Source organism: Trichechus manatus, unplaced genomic scaffold (assembly GCF_000243295.1).
Source record: "Trichechus manatus latirostris isolate Lorelei unplaced genomic scaffold, TriManLat1.0 scaffold00002, whole genome shotgun sequence".
Lineage (NCBI taxonomy): Eukaryota > Metazoa > Chordata > Mammalia > Sirenia > Trichechidae > Trichechus > Trichechus manatus.
In genome coordinates, this window is record NW_004443938.1 from 34243413 (window position 1) to 34262034 (window position 18622).

The 18622-nt window shown below is 36.2% G+C and overlaps 2 protein-coding genes across 5 annotated transcripts in view; one reads left to right on the plus strand and one right to left on the minus strand.

The window, feature by feature from the left end:
• The window catches only part of REPS1 (RALBP1 associated Eps domain containing 1), a 76215-nt gene extending 59969 nt beyond the window's left edge, over positions 1-16246 (plus strand). For 2 of the 4 annotated variants that reach the window (XM_004368874.2, XM_023729701.1), the window contains 9 exons: positions 1649-1750; positions 3992-4061; positions 5376-5494; positions 6369-6433; positions 8432-8617; positions 9737-9832; positions 11753-11901; positions 13264-13369; positions 15975-16246. In XM_004368874.2, coding sequence (XP_004368931.1) covers positions 1649-1750; positions 3992-4061; positions 5376-5494; positions 6369-6433; positions 8432-8617; positions 9737-9832; positions 11753-11901; positions 13264-13369; positions 15975-16043 — 962 coding nt within the window. In that variant the 3' untranslated portion in view covers positions 16044-16246. Of the gene's footprint in view, positions 1-1648; positions 1751-3988; positions 4062-5375; positions 5495-6368; positions 6434-8431; positions 8618-9736; positions 9833-11752; positions 11902-13263; positions 13370-15974 lie in introns of all 4 variants that reach the window. The other 2 variants (XM_004368875.2, XM_012554828.2) reach the window with 2 other exon arrangements.
• A 1313-nt stretch (positions 16247-17559) lies between these two features.
• The window catches only part of ECT2L (epithelial cell transforming 2 like), a 101266-nt gene continuing 100203 nt past the window's right edge, over positions 17560-18622 (minus strand). The window contains exon 22 of the mRNA XM_004368877.2: positions 17560-18568. Coding sequence (XP_004368934.2) covers positions 18441-18568 — 128 coding nt within the window. The 3' untranslated portion in view covers positions 17560-18440. The remainder of the gene's footprint in view (positions 18569-18622) is intronic.

Here is an 18622-nt window from a genome sequence, read left to right on the forward strand (position 1 = left end):
TGCAATGAACATGAGTGTGTATATGTCTATTCTTGTCACAGCTCTTATTTCTCTAGAATATATACCTAGGAGTGGGATCGCTGGATCATATGGTATTTCTGTTTCTAGCTTTTACATTCCCACCAGCAGTGTATAAAAGTTCCAGTCTCCGCACAGTCTTGCCAGCATTTGTTGTTTTCTGTTTTTTTTGATAAGTGCCACTATTGCCAGGGTGAGATGGTATCTCATTGTAGTTTTGAGTTGCATCTAAGGCTAATGATGGCAAGCATCTCTTCATATGTTTTTTAGCTACCTGAATGTCTTCTTTGGTGAAGTGTCTGTTCATGTCATTTGTCCATTTTTTAATTGGGTTGATTGTCTTTTTGTTGTTGAGGTGTTAATGTTTTCTATAAATTTTAGAGATTAGACCCTTGTTGGATATGTCATAACCAAAAAGTTTTTCCCAGTCTATAGGGTCTCTTTTTACTCTTTTGGTGAAGTCTTTTTTTTTCAATTGTGCTTTATATGAAGGTTTACAGAACAAATTAGTTTCTCATTAAACAATTAATACACATACTGTTTTGTGACATTGGTTGCCAACCCCACGACATGTCAGCACTCTCCCCTTCTTGACTTTGGGTTCCCCGTTACCAGTTTTCCTGTCCCCTCCTGCCTTCTTGTCCTTGCCTCTGGGTTGGTGTGCCCATTTAGTCTCATTTTGTTTTATGGGCCTGTCTAACCTTTGGCTGAAGGGTGAACCTCAGGAGTGACTTCAGTACTGAGTTAAAAGGGTATCTGGGGTCCATACTCTCAGGGTTTCTCCAGTCTCTGTCAGACCAGTAAGTCTGATCTTTTTTTCTGTGAGTTAGAATTTTGTTCTACATTTATCTCCACCTCTGTCTAGGACTCTATCTCATAGCAGTCGGTGGTAGTAGCTGGGCACCATCTAGTTGTGCTGAACTCAGTCTGGTGGAGGCTGTGGTACTTGTGGTCCATTAGTCCTTTGGACTAATCCTTCCCTTGTGTCTTTGGTTTTCTTCATTCTTCCTTGCTCCAGACAGAGTGGGACCAGTGGAGTATCTTAGATGGCCGCTCACAAGCTTTTAGACTCCAGACGCTACTTGAAGTCTTTTGATGAGCATAGTGTTTAATTTTTAGGAAGTCTTAGTTATCTAGTTTATCTTCTGTACTTGGTCAGTTTTTATTGTCACTGTTGTGAATTTACACTTGAAGTATGTTGAAACTCTAATGAAGAAGTATGTGTTAAATTTTGGCTATAAAATTGTATATTTTCATTTGAACCTTTCAAAGTTTTCCCTTACTTTACATTAACTGTTTAGTTAAGGTTTTTCAAAAGTAGACTTACTTTGTGTAAATCAACATGGTAGATTATTTACTTTACAGTTCATTTGTATAATTCACAAAGTATGAACATGCAAATTAACTTTTTTGTTATGAAGTTTCTTCTCTTGTGGCGAAAAACACAATTTCTGTATAAACAGGTTTATACTTGTTTGTATTAAAAATATTATTTTGTTTTATATCCTATGGATTCACTTGGCACTTCTTTGGAATATCTAAATGAAGTGTACTCTTAGACTCTGAGGTTTATGAATTTATTGATTCAGTTATCTGTAGCTTGTATTTTTACGTATTAATTCTCTACTAGATCATAATAATCCCACTAGCCCATTGCTGGTGAAACCACCTGACCTTTCAGAAGAAAATAAGTTAAATTCATCAGTAAAATTTGCTTCTGGAAATACTGTAGGTAAGTGAAAGTTAACATTACATCTTTCATCTAAAGCTTATGTCTGGATTTAGCCTCTGAATAATGCAAATGTATAGCCACTTAATACTAGCTTCACTGAATAAAATAGAGAATCTAAAATAAAAAAAAAGATTCCGACTCATAGCGCCCCTATAGGACAGAGTAGAACTGCCCCATAGGGTTTCCAAGGAGTGGCTGGTGGATTTGAACTGCCAGCCTTTTGGTTAGCAGCCAAGCTCTTAACCTCTGTGTCACCAGGGCTCCAAAACAGAATAGTCAACCCTTTTAGACACCCCTCCTCCCGTGTGTAAATAAATGGTTGTCCACTGATGGCCTCTTCACAGCAGGCCCCTTTTGCCATCTCTCTAATTATGGCCAGGTTTGATCCATTGACTCTTCCCCACTAGCTCTTTTGTTTCTCTCACAGGAGAATTACACATTATATACATTCAATATATAGTCAATGTTTATTAGATACTATGTGCCAAGATCTGTTGTAAGCCCTGGGTATATATCAGTAAACAAAACATAAAAAAATACTCTTAGCAAGCTTACAATCTCTGAGGGGAAGTGGGGGGGTGGGGGAATAAAAGTAATTAAGATATTTAAAAAGTAATTAACACTGTGGACAAAAATAAAATTGGGAAAGAGGCGACGGGGTGCCATTTTAAAAAGGTAGTTAAAGATGGCCTTACCAAAGATGAAATTTAAGTTAAGACTTGAAGGAGGTGAAGGGGGTTGGTTGTGTGAAATCTGAAGGAAGGACATTTAAGGCACAAGGAACAGCAAATGTAAAGCCCAAAGGCAGGAACATACTTTACTTCTACTGGGCACAGGAAGCAAACACCTGGAACAGAATTAGTCAGCATATGTGGCTGGGCAGAGGCAGCAAGTGGTAGTAACAGGGGAGCAGTGGAATGACTCTGACTTATACTGTGTGAGATGAAATCCCTTAAAGGTTTGATTGGAGGAGTGACATGGTCTGACCTTCCATTTTAGCAGGCTCTGTCTGGCAGCTATATTGATAATAAGCTGGAAGAGCATTGAAATAGGGAGAGACCATTGGGAGACAGTTATAATAATCCAGGCAGAAGAGGATCCTGGCTTGGTCCAGTGTGATAGCAGGGGAAGTGCTGGAAACCCATCGGATTCTGGCTATATTATGTAGATAAAGAGCACAGGATTTACTTACCTGTGTGTTACAAGATGTGAGAGAGAGAGAGGAATCAAGGCAATTCCAGGGATTTTGGCCTGAGCAACTGGGAGATGAGGAAGGCTGTGATAGGAGTAGGTTTGCATGGGAAGGAGGTCCGTTTTGGACATGTTAAGTTTGAGATGCTTATTAGAATACCCAAGTGGGAATATGTTAGTTTTAACATCATTCTTGTATCAATGGGCAACTAAAAGGAAAGGGGTAAGTTTTGAAATGCAAGTAAACAAACAAGTCCCTCCAATTTATAAAACTCTTGAAAGTATGTAGTAGTATTCCTTCAAATTGCCCCTGAAGCGTCTATCTTAAATTTCTTTATCCTGTCACAACCTTCAGTCAACTTCCAGGACTCACAGCTCCTTCATAAGACTTGGAGGAAATGGAAAGTGATGTATCCTCAGGAGAAAAATCAGGGACCTGGCTGAATTCATAAATTTTATTACTGTCTTAGCATAATTTATTTCCATGTCAACCCTTCATTTTCACATTCATAATTTTTAAATTAGAGGGTTTTTTATTTAAAATATTTCTAATTTCTTCTTTGAAGATGATTTTTGATCATTACCAGAGTCATTCACATTTATTGTAGAAATGCAATACAGATAAAGAAATACAAAAAATAAGAATTACGATAATCTCACTATGGCACAAAAACCACAGTTAACATTCCATGTCAACCGTAATCCTCTTTCTGAGCATATGGAACAGGTGTATTTTTATAAAATGAAATTATATGACTGTTTTGTGACCTCTTTCCTTGTAGCCTATTTTGAACATTTCTGTGTCATTAAATATTCATTTTTCTAGACTGTAACTTACTGTCTGCATAGTATTTTGCTGTATGAATATGCAGTGATTTACTTGATTAATATTTAACTTTTTCCAGATAATAACACTGGGAACAAACAGCCTTTTAACCAATTTCTTAATATGTCTGATTTTTAAAAGTATGTCAGTTTTGTTGGGGATCTATAGAGTAAAACGTGAAGACGTTGTTATTATTAAATAGGATATATTTCATTTATCAGCAGATGGTTACAGCAGTTCAGACTCTTTTACTTCTGACCCAGAACAGATCGGGAACAATGTGAATCGTCAAAGGTCAGTATTTCTATCAATAAAAAGTATGTTAAGGTATCTTGTTACATTTTAATATTTAAAATTATTTAGAACCAACTACATATTCTGTTTTTTTGAAAGCTGTTAAATTATCTATTTACTGATTTCTATAAAAGGCAAGAACGTAATTCTGATTCTTTTCATCATTAATAGAAAACCAAAAGAAACCCTTATTTTTTTATGGTTGTTTTGTGGAAAGCTTAAAAAGAGCTGATGACTTCTTGGCAGTAGAAGTTTATTGAAGTCCTTTTTGTAGCTAAACAATGCGAGTGTTTAAGTAACTAATATGCATATTTCCTATTACAGCTTTATGGCAAGTGCCAAAGAATTCAGTTTTAAAATGCTATCCAGAAGCACAGCTTAATGTTGTACTGTCTACCCAGCCTGAAGAGATTAATTTACACATACAACCTTTCAGGCACACATAAAAATAGGTATAGGATGGGGCAAAAAGTGACAAGGGGTTTGTCCTCAAAGGCTTTACTATCCACTGAAGGCTGTGTGCAGGGCAGAAGCATCTTTCTCCCTCACTTTATGCACATACTGTGCCTCCCTTTGCCACATACTTGGAGGTTGTAGAGAGAGACTGGTAATAGAATCTCCAAAGAGCTTTTTGCTGCTTGCCTTCTTTTCTGATTCTTTATATACTTCTTCCTGTGTTTCTTAGAGTTTCTGCCATCTTGGATTTTATATTCTGTTTTTTTAGCCCTGTGTACAAAGATCAGATCACCAGAGTCCATGGAGGAAAGTCTCTTTTCAGACTAGTGAAAACTTTGTAGCAAATAATGAATCTCTAGGATGGCTTGAACATGAGTACAGTCACCTCTAAATGAATTGGCTTCTGGTGACACAGGAATGGGGTAACTTAAGTACTTGAGCCAAATTCTACCTCAACTTTAAAAAACTCCAAATTTAAACAGGTTGAAAGCTAATCGTATATGAAAGTAAAATTTCTCTTTTTTGAAAATAGTTTTTCAGACTAATATTACCTTTATTTGAATGGGTAAACGTTACTAGATTTGTGGTCTCTCTTGAATTCATGTGAATAACTAACTTCAAAATTTTTGAAATTTTGTTTATAGTTTTGTACAAAAAAAATTGTCACACTAAATAACCACTTATTTAGAGCACATCATAAAGAGTGCCATCTTTATTTATTGTAGTACTTGTTTATTTAAGAATACGTCACTGCTAATAAAATCCTTTGCTGTTTATCAGAGTTTGAATGCTTAAAAAGAAAAATCAGTATCACGAACAATCAGTAGCATAAACAATGTAACAGAGTCAATTTTGCAGGTCTCATTCAGGAACGTCGCCTGATAACACCGCACCACCTCCTCCCCCTCCAAGGCCACAGCCCTCTCATTCTAGATCCTCATCTTTAGATATGAATCGGACCTTTACAGTCACCACAGGTAGGGGTTAGAGAACCATAATATACTTTATCATTTAGTTTTAAGGTTCATGGAAGATACACACAACATTTTATTTTTCTCTTCTTAATATGTCTGTCATATTTTTTTTTTATATTTACCTGAAGAAAAATTCTAGATTAAAAGATACCAAACAAGAGGAAATGTTCTTTTAATGACTGTCTAAAATGTGTTGGGTAAAAATGAGAACCTAAGAGTTACCACAGAAAACTTAAAAAGAAAGATGTGAAGATATTGGGGATGTAGAGGGTGAAGATTTAATAGGTTTTGTTGACTAATTTGATTTGGCTGACAAGAAGAGAGAAGAGTCATAACTAACTCCAAGGTTTCAGTATAACTGGAGTAGCAGTATGGTTGATCAGAATAGAAAAGTTAGGGCAGAGGGTGATGAGGTTCCATGTTAGTCATTATGAGTTTTGAAATGTGAAATAGTCAACAGGCAATTGGACTTCTGAGCTAAGAAAGATTGATGGATTATTTGAGGGTCATTTACATAGATATGGTAGTATGAAATGTTAGATGAAGAAGGAAAATTTGGAGGTCTTCGTGTTTGGTGGCTAAAGAGCAGTCAGAATATGGGAAGAAAACCAAGCATGTCTAGTATTATGGAAACAGAAAAGAGCATGTCAGGAGTGCCTCGTGCAATAGAAGTAACAAGAGAAATGAGGTCTGAGGAAAGTCCATGAGATCTGGCTGTTAGATTGAATATAGACAGTTTTACAAGATAATATATGTCTTCCAAACATTCTTCGAAATCTTTCTCATGTGGTGACATTTATTCAGCCTGTTTCTTCTATTATCAAAGAGATTATATAGTTACTGAAAAAAAAAGTATTGATGTTGTGTGTTCATGCAGGACAACAACAGGCTGGAGTTGTTGCCCATCCTCCTGCAGTGCCTCCAAGGCCACAGCCCTCACAGGTAATTTAGTCTTCATGGTGTTCATTACTAAATACAAGTTGTTAGAGCCCCCCGATCTGTTAGGTATTTGATAACTGTCCTAGAATTATTTTGAAGTTAAGGTCAGGAATTACCTAATTGTCATTCTTAATGAGAATTTAATTCCATGAAGCTAAATCTTATTTTGAAAATAGAATTTGAATAATGATCTGAGTTATTTTTTCAAAGAAGCTTGAAAGTGGACCAAATGATAATGTCTTGACAAAGGAGAATTTATTGGAAAGAACAGTGGATTAGGAGGTGGGAGATGTACATGTATGTCCTGGTCTAGCACTGACTCACAGAGTGACCTCACCCTGTCTCTCTGAACCTGGTATGGTAAGAGACATGTCAGATGTCCTCTGAGTCTCTGCCAGGTCAAAATTGTTTTGATCTGCATAAAACTTTTATCTTCCGAGATAGATTTCTGGATTATAGCTGCTAGTTTTATGTGAATGACTACTTTTTACATGAATGAATTTGGTTAGTTTTTCTGAGTTAGGTTTTTATAATGAAATTGGGAATTAGTGATTAAAAGATACCTCCTTAATCATAAAAGGTACTGATATTTGAATATTCCAATATTTATTTTATGTAAAGTGCCAGCAAAAATACCTTTACTAGAGTTAAGCTATGAAACTCAATGAATTGGTCTCGTCACTCAAGAGGCTCAGGCCAGTGGGGAAGACAGACCTATAAACAACAATTATAATACAATAGATGTGCTGCAGTAGAAGTATTTATAAAATGCCTTTGGGACAGCCTTACTGGCTAGTAAAGTCAGGTATCAAATTGAGAAGATAAAAGCACAATGAAGGAAATAAAATGGAGCAGAGTCTTGCAAGATAAAGTGGTATTTATTGGAAGTAGGCATTCCAGACAGAAGGAATGACATCAACAAAGACATGGAGGTGTGAGTTAAGCCTGGCATATTCTTCAGGAAAGGTAAGTTATTCAGTACAACTGGAGTGGACATTTGGGACAGTGGGAGAAGAAACTGGAGAAGTGGGGAGGGGGAAGAGCACCTTCTATATCCTACTAACCCATCGCCGTTGAGTCAATTCCAACTCATAGAAACCCTATAGGACAGAGTAGAACTGCTCCATAGGGTTTCTAAGGAGCAGCTGGTGGATTTGAACTACTGACCTTTTGGTTAGCAGCCATAGCACGATGTAGCTCTTAATCACTACACCACCAGGGCCCCATATCATACCAAGTGTAGAATTTTTCTTATTGGAGATGGAGGATTTAAAAAGAATAACCAGGAGAAAAGACTTCAGATTTATTCCTGTAGAATCCTTCACTTCCTTTGTCATAAAACTTCTCATGCTCTATTTTAATTCGTGGTTTACTTAACTCTTGTTCTGCACTAGACTGTCAGCTTTTTAGGACACGAACCTTGTTTTGTTCACTATTGCATCTACAGTGCCTGGCACCAAGTAGACACTCAGTAAGTGTGTATCTAGAATGAAGGTTTTAGGATTGGTCTGGCAAAGGTGTGGAGGATGAATTGAGGGGAAGTGTGCCTCAAGTTAGAGCGGTGGTTTTCACACTTTGAATATAGCAGCCTTTTAAGAAACCTAACAAAAAACATTTTTAAAAATAACCTTTGTAAAGAACAAACTGTTGTACAGCTCAATAAAGAAAAAAATAGATGAAAGTAGAGCCACTATAATTAACGTGCAGGTAGAGCCAAGAGGGTAGGACCAAACCCTCCTCTCTCCTCGGACACACTTGATTTGCTAATAAGAATTTTGTAAAAGTAACTTTTTTTGTTGGAGAATTGTCATCTTATTTTTTTTTTAATGTCTTGGCTTTTCATTTATGCCTTTTAAAGCTAAAAGTTACTGTAGTACATCTCCCGGAGTTTACAGTTAATAAACCAGAGCATCTTTGTGATATATTTTCAAAGAAAAAGAAGACTACCCTGTGTCAAGGATTTGTCAATAAAATGTTCCTTTGTTCTAACCCATTTTATAGGCTCCTGGTCCCATTGTGCATCGCCCAGTGGATGCTGATGGCCTAATCACTCACACTAGTACCTCACCTCAGCAGATACCAGAGCAACCAAATTTTGCAGATTTCAGCCAATTTGAAGTATTTACTGCATCAAGTGTAAATGAAGAGCAAGATGATGAAGCTGAGAAGCATCCTGAGGCGTTGCCGGTCAGTTTTCCAGGGTTTATCTAATTTTCTGTGGGGATCTTTTCCCACATCACGCTCATAAGCCTGTCTGTAAACAAAGGAACCACCTAAAAGAGCAGATATTCGAGGGCACATCTGTGAGTAAAATACCTGCTGCTGTGCTGCTGCTGCTGCGTGTAGAGGATTTCTGTTCCTTAGGTCAGTGCTTCTCAACCTTTCTTTTGGCTTCAGACACCCATGGGTTGTAGTGTAACGCTTAGTAAAAATCAGAGTCCGGGTAGGGGTAGGTGTATGTGAAAAGACACAGCCACAACCACCTACCTGGTCCTGGCTAAAAGCTGCTCTGGGGGTTTCATCCTAGTGCTAAGTATCTGATTCTGTGATTTGGTGAGGGTTTTCTTGTGATAACAGGCTATACTTACCATAGCTACATTCAGTTTGTATAGAGGAAGTCACCTTAGTTAAGCAGATTTACAGATTACAAGATGCCAAAATTTAATCTTTATAGACAGTGTTCCAGAAGACTCTTGTAGTTCTAGTGGCAAGAACTACTCTAGGGACCCCTGACCAAATTGAACGTAAATGTGGAGTTGGAGGCACCAATCCATATGGAACGTCCCTTACAGATGCAGAAATCCATGTTTATTTGACTGGCATAATTTAGGTAAAGATTTCTTATACATCTGATCCATGGAAATTTTTCTACCAGCCACTTCAAACCTGTAACTTTCTGCCTGGCTGCTGGTGCCAGTAGGGGAATGGGCTGCACCTCCAGGAAGGCAGGGGTGATCCTGAGGGGAAGCACCGTCGTGCACTGGTACCCCCTCCCTGGCATGGATGCATCCCCTTCCCCAACCACAAGAATTTCCCAGACCAGCTACTAGGAGGTTCAGTGCTACGGCTGTATCCTCACGCCAACCTCCTCTCCCTCAGAGATCTAGTACCTTCCCTCCTCCCTGCCCTTCAGTAATAGAGAATGGTCATTTAACAGGGTTTTCTCATGTTGCTTCTCATCTTCATCTTAGCTTTCTTGTTGTCGGAATGAGTATTTTCTTAATATTTACTCTCTGATTTGTTGCATATTAAGTATTTATGCATGATTATATGTTATAAATAATAACAAAATACATTCATCTCTAGGTTGAAAAATCTTCTGATCCTGCAAGTTCTCTTCGAGGTGCCAAAACAGAGAGTAAAATTGAAGAAAAGACAGCTGCTAGTGCTCCCGCCAATGTGGTATGCAAAAACTCTTTGATAATATGATCATTTTATATGTATTAGAAAGTTATATGAGATATTTTTGCTTTATAAAAACACTTTAAAAATGACAGAAAAACTTAAGAAATAAAGTTAATTAGAGATCATCTAATCCATTCCCCTGCCTTTCACCATAATATATTTAGTCTGTCTCACAATGATGTCATTTTGAGGACTAAGGTGCTCTGACCCAAGCCGTGGTATTTTCAGTCACCTCACATGCATGTGAAAGCTGTACAATAAATAAGGTAGACTCGAGAAAAACCGATGCATTTGAATTACGATGTTGGCAAAGAGTATTGAATATACTATGGACTGTGAGAATAACAAATCTGTCTTGGAAGAAGTCCAGCCAGAATGCTCCTTAGAAGCAAGGATGGCGAGACTTCATCTCACGTACTTTGAACATATTATTAGGAGGGACCAGTCCCTGGAGAAGGGCATCTCATGCTTGGTAAAATAGAGGGTCAGCGAGAAAGAGGAAGACACTTAACGAGATAGACTGACACAGTGGCTGCAGCATTGGGCTCAAATATAGCAACAATTGTGAGGATGGCGCAGTTCCGGGCAGTGTTTTGTTCTGTTGTATATAGGGTCACTGTGAGTCGGAACTAACGTGACGGCACCTAACAACAATCTCACAATGAAGCCTGCCTATTTAAAAATTCTAGGATATGTTATTCTCTAATCTCTATTAGCTGCACGCTACAGCGTCTCAAAATTTATGTGGTTATTATATTCTTCCAGATATAGAAAGCAGAACTTCCCTATAGGTCAAATTCAGTTTGTTCTTGATTATAGGAAAAAATTATCAACCTTCTAATGTTGTACTCTGTGCTCTTAACCTTTTCTTCAGCAGTTTTTAGGAATAACTTTTTCCCCATAATTTTTTACAAAAAACTTGTAAGCATACAGAAAAGTTGAAAGAATTTTACATTGTACATCAGTAAATTCACTACCTTGACTGTACCATTAATATTTTACTATACTTGGTTTATTATATATCCGTACATCCTTCTATCTGTTGATCAATCCTTTTCTTTTTTAATGCATTTCAAAGTAAATTGCAGCTATCATTACACTTTCCCTTTGAGGGAACATTTTTGGTAATTTTTTTCTTTTTCTTTTTTCCTAGTATCATCTAGACATTCCCAATAGTTATTAAAACAGCATGTGTTACTTAAAAGTGCTTAAATTGTACTTTGTGGATACTTCTTTATTTTTTACTACATTAGTAGTTCTGGGGTTTTTTGTTGTTGTTGTTGTTTTAATAAATTGAATGTTTTTTTACCTTACAGCACCAAATTAAAAAATAGCACTTAATTAAAGAGATGACAGTTGATTCTGTTGGAGACAGATTCAGTCCCCAACGAAATATACAGTTATTTTCAAGAATTCTAAATTGTGTCTTACTGGTGGTTGATTTTTTTTTTTAAGTGTTGCCTAGATTTCCACTTCTTAATAATAAATGGTTTTATTCATTAAGGTTGTTTATTTTAGGATTTTTTAATAGAGAATCCTGCGATGATAATGAATGCATATTTCTGGATGCTCTTTTTGTTTATTTATTGAACAGGTATATGTTGAGCATGTACCATGTCTATGTTAAAACTGTGACTATTACAGTCTTGAATCAGATTTGGCTTTAAGGAGCTTATGGTACTATAAAAAAATTGTATTATAGGTTGCATTCATGATTGTTTTGTCAACTAGGACCATCCTTTCCCATTGTAATTTAAGTTAGCTATTGCTACATATTTATAAATTGTTTCTAAGTAGGACAAGTGGCTTTTAATTTTCAGAGAGTAAGCAGCTTAAAGCAAATTGATGTCAGAGTGCTAACTGACTATGAAAATCTTCAAGAAATGCTCATTATTAATGGAATTTCTTATCTTTTAGAGCAAAGGCACAACACCTCTTGCTCCACCACCTAAACCTGTTCGAAGAAGATTAAAATCAGAAGATGAATTAAGGCCAGAAGTCGATGAACATACCCAAAAGACAGGTGTCTTAGCTGCTGTTCTTGCCTCACAACCTTCTATTCCTAGGTAATCAAAGCAATTTCTAAACACATTTGAATTACTAGGAACAAAAAGCACAACTATTAAAAATGTCAAACTGAAAGGAATTATGATCAGACTAGTTTTTTAGTTAAGAAAAGGTCCTTAACTGTTCTTCTTTGAGACCTTTCTCGTTTATTAGTAGAATTTTCGTTCCTTCTTTTCCCTCCATTCTTAAATTCAGTTCCAATTTCATTTTCATCCCCATCACAAGCGCCGAAGCACACTTTTTTAAAGTTAATAGTGTAGTGTAATACTGACACTTTAACTATGGTTGTTCTAGACCAGGAGTCAGCCAACTAGGGCTGATAGGCCATATCTGGCCCATGACCTGTTTTTATATGGCCCCTGAGCTAAAAATGGTTTTTACATTTTTGAAAAGAAAAAGGAAAAACAAAACAAAGAACAAGACTATGCAACAGAGACCATATGGCTCACAAAGCCTGGCCGTTTATGGAACAGGTATGCCGATACGTGCTATAGACTGTCTATTTAACTTAAACTCAGGTGATTCAGCCAGGGATTGGACAGCCTCATAAAACAAAACCAGACTAACGAGGCACAGCAGTCCAGGGACAAGGACTAGAAGGCAGGAAGGGACAGGAAAGCTGGTGATAGGGAACCCAAGTTTGAGACAGGACAGTGTTGACATGTCATGGGGTTGTTAACCATTGTCATAGGGCAATATGTGTACTAACTGTTTAATGAGAAACTATTGGTTCTGCAAACCTTCATCTAAGGTACAAAAAAAGAATTATCTATGTGAGATCAAATGGACAACAGCAACTCAAAAGGTTTGATGGGAAGCCTAGGGGGCAGTGAGTTGAAGATAATGGTGATTGAATAATTTGGAAAAGGACAGTGAGAATAGCAGCACAACTGGAAGAATATAAATGTCACTAAATTGTACATGCAGAAACTTTTGAAGTGGTGTAACTTTGGCTATGTATATTTTCACCAAAAAAAACGTCCTCCAAGGTTGAGAAGGGAGAGTGTTGACATGACATGTCGTGGGGTTGCTAACCAATGTCATAAAATGATATGTGTACTGATTGTTTAAGGAGAAACTATTTGTTCTGTAAACCTTTATCTAAAGTACAATAAAAAAAATTTTAATAAAACTCAGATGAGTCTGTAAAAGAAGACTAAAACAATAACAACAATAAACTTAAGCTTCTGGAGCTTGGATACATTTGATTGATCATGGAAACTGAACAACGTGGTTGAGCTATGTTAATAGGAAAAAAATGCTCCTTCTACTTGCCATGTTTAGAAATAGATCTGGAAAGAATGGAGAGAATTTAAAGATAAGAAATGAAGGTTGTTTTTTTGCCCTCTTTATGTTCTCAGATCTGTTGGGAAAGATAAGAAAGCTATTCAGGCATCAATTAGACGAAATAAGGAAACCAACACAGTTTTGGCCAGATTGAATAGTGAATTGCAGCAACAATTAAAGGTAATGTAATTTCTAAATTTTCCTTGGGAAGTTCCGTGAACTCAGAGAATCTCAGAGTTGAAGGGGAACTTAGACGTGATCTAACAATTCTTATGCTTGTATGAAACTTTATGAAACTTTCCACGTAGCAAGAGAAATGTGTATTTAAATTTTTTATGAGTCTTTGAATCTTTTAGAATAAAAGCAATTTTTTATACTGAATTCTGGTATGCATTGCTTTGTCCTACATATATATAAGGCATCACAGGAAACCATGGGTGGCACAAATGTTAAGCACTCAACTACTAACCGAAAGGTTGGTGGTTCAAACCCACCCAGAGGCACCTCTGTAGAAAAGCCTGGTAATATGCTTCCAAAAAGTCACATCCTTCAAACCCCTATGGAGTGCAGTTGTACTCTGTAACACATGGGGTTGCCATGAGTCAGAACAGATTCCACAGCAACTGGTTTTTGTTTTTATGTATTATTTTTATAATGTTCATCAACTTTCATAAAGAAACCTGAAAGAGAAGACATGTGACCTTAGGTATGTCCAAGATCACATGCATGGCTGTCTGCACTTTATTAATTCTCAGAATATTTGACAATTGTTAGTTTATCCTTTCATCAGAGATAACTCAGATTCTGTTAAAGGGATTTAAACAGATCTGTGGAGCCCTGGTGGCACAGTGGTTAAGAGCTTGGCTGCTAACCAAGAGGTTGGCAGTTCGAATCCACCAGCCACTCCTTGGAAACCCTATAGGGCGGTTCTACTCTATCCTATAGGGTCGCTATAAAGTGGAATCAACTTAGTGGCTATGGCTTTAGTTTTGGTTTGGAAACAGATCTAAAGAAGAGGGGTGGAGGCAATTTAGATATTCTTGCAAGTAGAAAAAGAAAAAAAAAGTCCTTAAATAGAAATAGTGTTTATGGCCAGTATATTTTCTGCAGGTGTATTATCATTTGGTACATCTGTCATCTAATACTTGAGAGGTATGGGCTTGTTTTTCCTACATCCTGTTAACCATGAGGAAATTCTGGTGGTGTAGTGGTTAACAGCTACAGCTGCTAACCAAAAGGTCGGCAGTTTGAATCTACCTGGTGCTCCTTGGAAACCGGATGGGGCAGTTCTACTCTGTCCTGTAGGGTTGCTATGTGTTGGAATTGACTCAGCAGCAACGGGGTTTTTTTAACGGGGTTAACCATGATTTCTTTGAATCCCTAAGAATAAAAATTAGCCCCAGATTCACTTATGGTTCCCCAGCATTATTAAGCATTCATGTCTTATAAACCAGTGCTTCTCAAACCTTAATGTATATACAGATAACCCAGAATCATGTTACAGTGCATATTCTGACTGAACAGGCCTGGAGTGCAGCTAAGAATTCTGCATTTCTAATAAGCTTCCAAGTAATGGAGATGCAGCTGCTCTGTTGACCCCACTTTGAGAAGCAAGTTTACAAACCACAAAGATGATGGGAAAAGAGTCCATGGAGATGTAAAGTGAACGCAGAGTTAGCTCCTACCCATAACATCCTGTTCATAGCCTTCATCTGGCATTTATCACCCTGTCCTGTCATTGCTTTCTCTGTCCTACTAAACTGAACTCCTCAAGGGTGAACCACAGTCATTTCTGTTCAGAGTGACCATATTATGAATTGTCCGAATCAGGACACTTCTGAGAGAAAAGAGGCAGGGGTGTATTAATAATTAGACCAAGATATCAGGCGTAAACTGGGACTATCCTAGGTAAATGTACGGCCATCTTGTCTGTATCCTCAAAACCAAGCTTATGTTTGGCATTCAATAAAGGTGTGTTGAATGAGTTATATTCTTGTTTAACTGTTTGATCAAAGGAAAAGGCATTTGTAGTTGTATGGTTATGAATTTGGTCCATTGAAAAGGAAGAATGCAAAACTAAGGGCAAGTTTTAGCTGGTGCCATGTCTTAAAGATGAAAAATTTGTTTGTGCATGTTTTTCTGAAGCACTATGGAAACTCACAGAAAGAAGTATAAAGGAACTATTTAAAAAATCACTTTTCATTACCTCTGAGAACAGAAAATAGGAAGTAAGTTTCCAAATAGGAAGAGGTAGTTCTACTTAAAACTAGATACTATCAGTATGATAGAGAAGAAGAAAAAAGGAAAAGTACATAGTCTAGAATCTGAAAAGACTGCTCAGAATCAACAGTGGTTAGAAACTCTGAATGCAAAATGAATTTATTCTTTGTGAAAATGAGATCCAGGAGTTGCTATTCTAGATGTAATCACAGGGAAAAGAATTTATGTTAACTGATTCATCTACATTCACTTCATGCAAAATCCATGCATTCATATGTATCAATTGCCAATATTGGCTTTTCTGTTGATTAGACAAAAAAGCATTTTGTTACCCTGATTTATATAATAAGAAAAGGATTTTAATCATTAGGTCATATTTTAAATATTATGAATGTATAAAGAAGCTACCTTTCTAAAGTGAAGTATCTTTTTAAAATACGAACAGCTGTCCACTATCCACTCTTCTGAACAAATTTAAATTGTTTTCTTGAAGCAGGGCTGTTGTTAAGGGTGCCTTCAGTTTTATATACTTTGATACATAACTTGACCTTTGTATCTTTTTCAGGATGTTCTTGAGGAGAGAATTTCCCTGGAAGTTCAACTGGAACAACTTCGACCATTCTCTCACCTATAAGCCAATTGCCGTTAACTGTGAACATACCCATTTTTAAGCGGTTTTGGGCTCAAAGCCAATTTGGAGACCCAAACATTCAGCTCACTGCTTAATTCAACATTAAATTTATGATTCTGTTTTGCCCTATATGTTCACCATTGTATTGAAGTATCTTTTATTTTTTAATTTCAACAATAAAAGGGCCAGGATGACTTTTTCTGGAGGGTATATTGTGTTTGTTGGTACACTCCACCCTTGCTGTTCTGTAGCATTAGCAATACATTGGTCCACTATATTTACATGGCCAAATCCTCACTCTGATTTGATTTACAGAATGGGCTTCTCATTTACTTCTCAAGTGCAGACTGAAAAATCTTTGTGAAAGGAAAACAAAATTAAATTAACTGTTAATTTGTCCTCTTTTAGGTTTAATATTTTACATATAGCATCTATATTTGTTCTGTAAAAATCTTTAAAATGAGTTTCCTATTTAACTTCTGAACTGAAAGAACTATCCTGGATAAGGTATTCTTCTACCACAAGCTAATTACTAGAAAAGTCTTCCTCTCTGCAGTAATCACAATTCTCCCAAGTCCCATGGTACTTTCAGATTTCTTTTCTCTATCAATTTGGGGGATGATTGCATATTTTCCACAAACTTGATCAATTTCAGTAGTGTCTTAAAATTTTTTATGTGGAAATTTTAATGTAGCAGCAGTCGTATAAATTATGAAATAGCTATGAAAACGGGCCTTTCTTAATTGTCCTCTGGAGGTGAAGGAAAAGTGTGGAACCACAACATAAGTACTGTCCACTTGAAAACACTACTGCTTTTTTGCATGATTTGTACACTTCATTAAAAGCTTATGCCCCTTAGTCTTTACACAGATTATTTTCAGATAATATATTTTAAAAACTTATGAGGACATTACTTATTCACCAAATAAATGGAAATTCCTCAAGATTTCTAGTTTACCTTCAGCTGTCTTGTTACCCATTCCTTTGCCATGTAAGCAGCTGTTTCCTGTTAACAAAGAGCATCTGGAGCTTGTCCTATTCAAGGTGATACACAGTCTTAGGATTTGTTTTATGTTACACCATATATACCTTTTGATCTCATGTAAATTTGCATTAACTGCTAACAGTAAATATTCCATTTAGTGGTTAATTCTGTCTATGGGATTGTGGATATTAAAACTGCATGAATATATCTTAACAGATTCAGAACTAGCAATTATGTGATTTTTACACATACAAAACAGCACAATATTTTAAATTTTGAACGTTTTTAACAAGAATTTAAATTTTTAAAAATTCAAAGGAATTTGTTATTTCATTGTTGAAAGACGAAAATGTTTAAATAGCCTAGGTTCACAATCCTAGATTGTACCAGTACCTTCTGTTACCTTAAACGAGAATATGAAGCAGAAAGGAAACTGATAGCCTAAAGCTTCCAAAATTAATTTCACTTTCATCAAGCATTGTAACTAGGTAAGTATATTGTTCCTGCTGTATGCATCAGGTACAGTTTCCAAGTGGCAAACAGGTTATGACTTCGATTTGTTAAAATAATCAAACGAAGGTTTTAAAGACTCAGAAAGGTACTTAACACTATCTTACTGCGTTCCTCTCTTTTAAAACAGAACTGTCTTTTAACATTTTTTTTGTTTTTATTTCACTAATTTCCGTTACAGTCAAGTTTTGCTGGGTTTCCATTTATTTATGTTTTTTTAAAGTGTGTGTTTCAGTTCTAATTTAATATTGTTACAAATATTTTTAAATCTTATTTAAATTATTTTTTAATCTTATTTAAAGTTTCCCAACGAAAAGCACTTTAAAATTACAGAAAACTTTTGAGTATTTTGTGTGTAGTAGTGTTTTTTAAATGTTCTCTAAAACAGTACAGTCATACTAAGGGTATATATGATAAAGTTTGGAGTAAATAAATCACCATTTATATTTCTTAAAAATATTTTTTAAATCAATAATTGTTTAATGAAAAAGTTAATCACCCAAAAATTAAAATATTTCTCTAGACTGGTCATTTAAGAAACACTTTTCATTCTGATTTTATTTTTCATTAGATCATAAAACTATAAACATAATATGCTTGCTCTGTCTTAGGTTTCATCAGTCAAAATTACTCTAAATAATATCGTCCAGGATAAATAACTGCCAAGAAAAGGGATTCAAATTTTTGGACTCAAATTGTTCTTATTGTGCATTCCACATAATTGAGCATAGGATGATTAAGTTTAAAAGCTGGAAGGAACCTTATCGAGCATCCTACTTCACCCTCCTGTCATCCATGACAAATACTCATTCTGCCTTTTACTAGATCATCCAGAACAGAAAATACATGTCATCTCTCTTTGCCAGGGGGACTTGTTCACCCTGATGTTTCCTTTAAGTCCAGTCTCACTTCTCCATATTACTTTTGATTGCATTTTGGAGTACTAACAACCATAGGAATTTATCATCTTCAGCCTCTGTAGCACAAATCCATTCGTGTTTTGGACCTTGAAGAATAAATGCATTCTTGATATCTGTAAAAATATTTGAGGTACATTAATCTTTGCAGGTAACAAAAGTGGAAAATG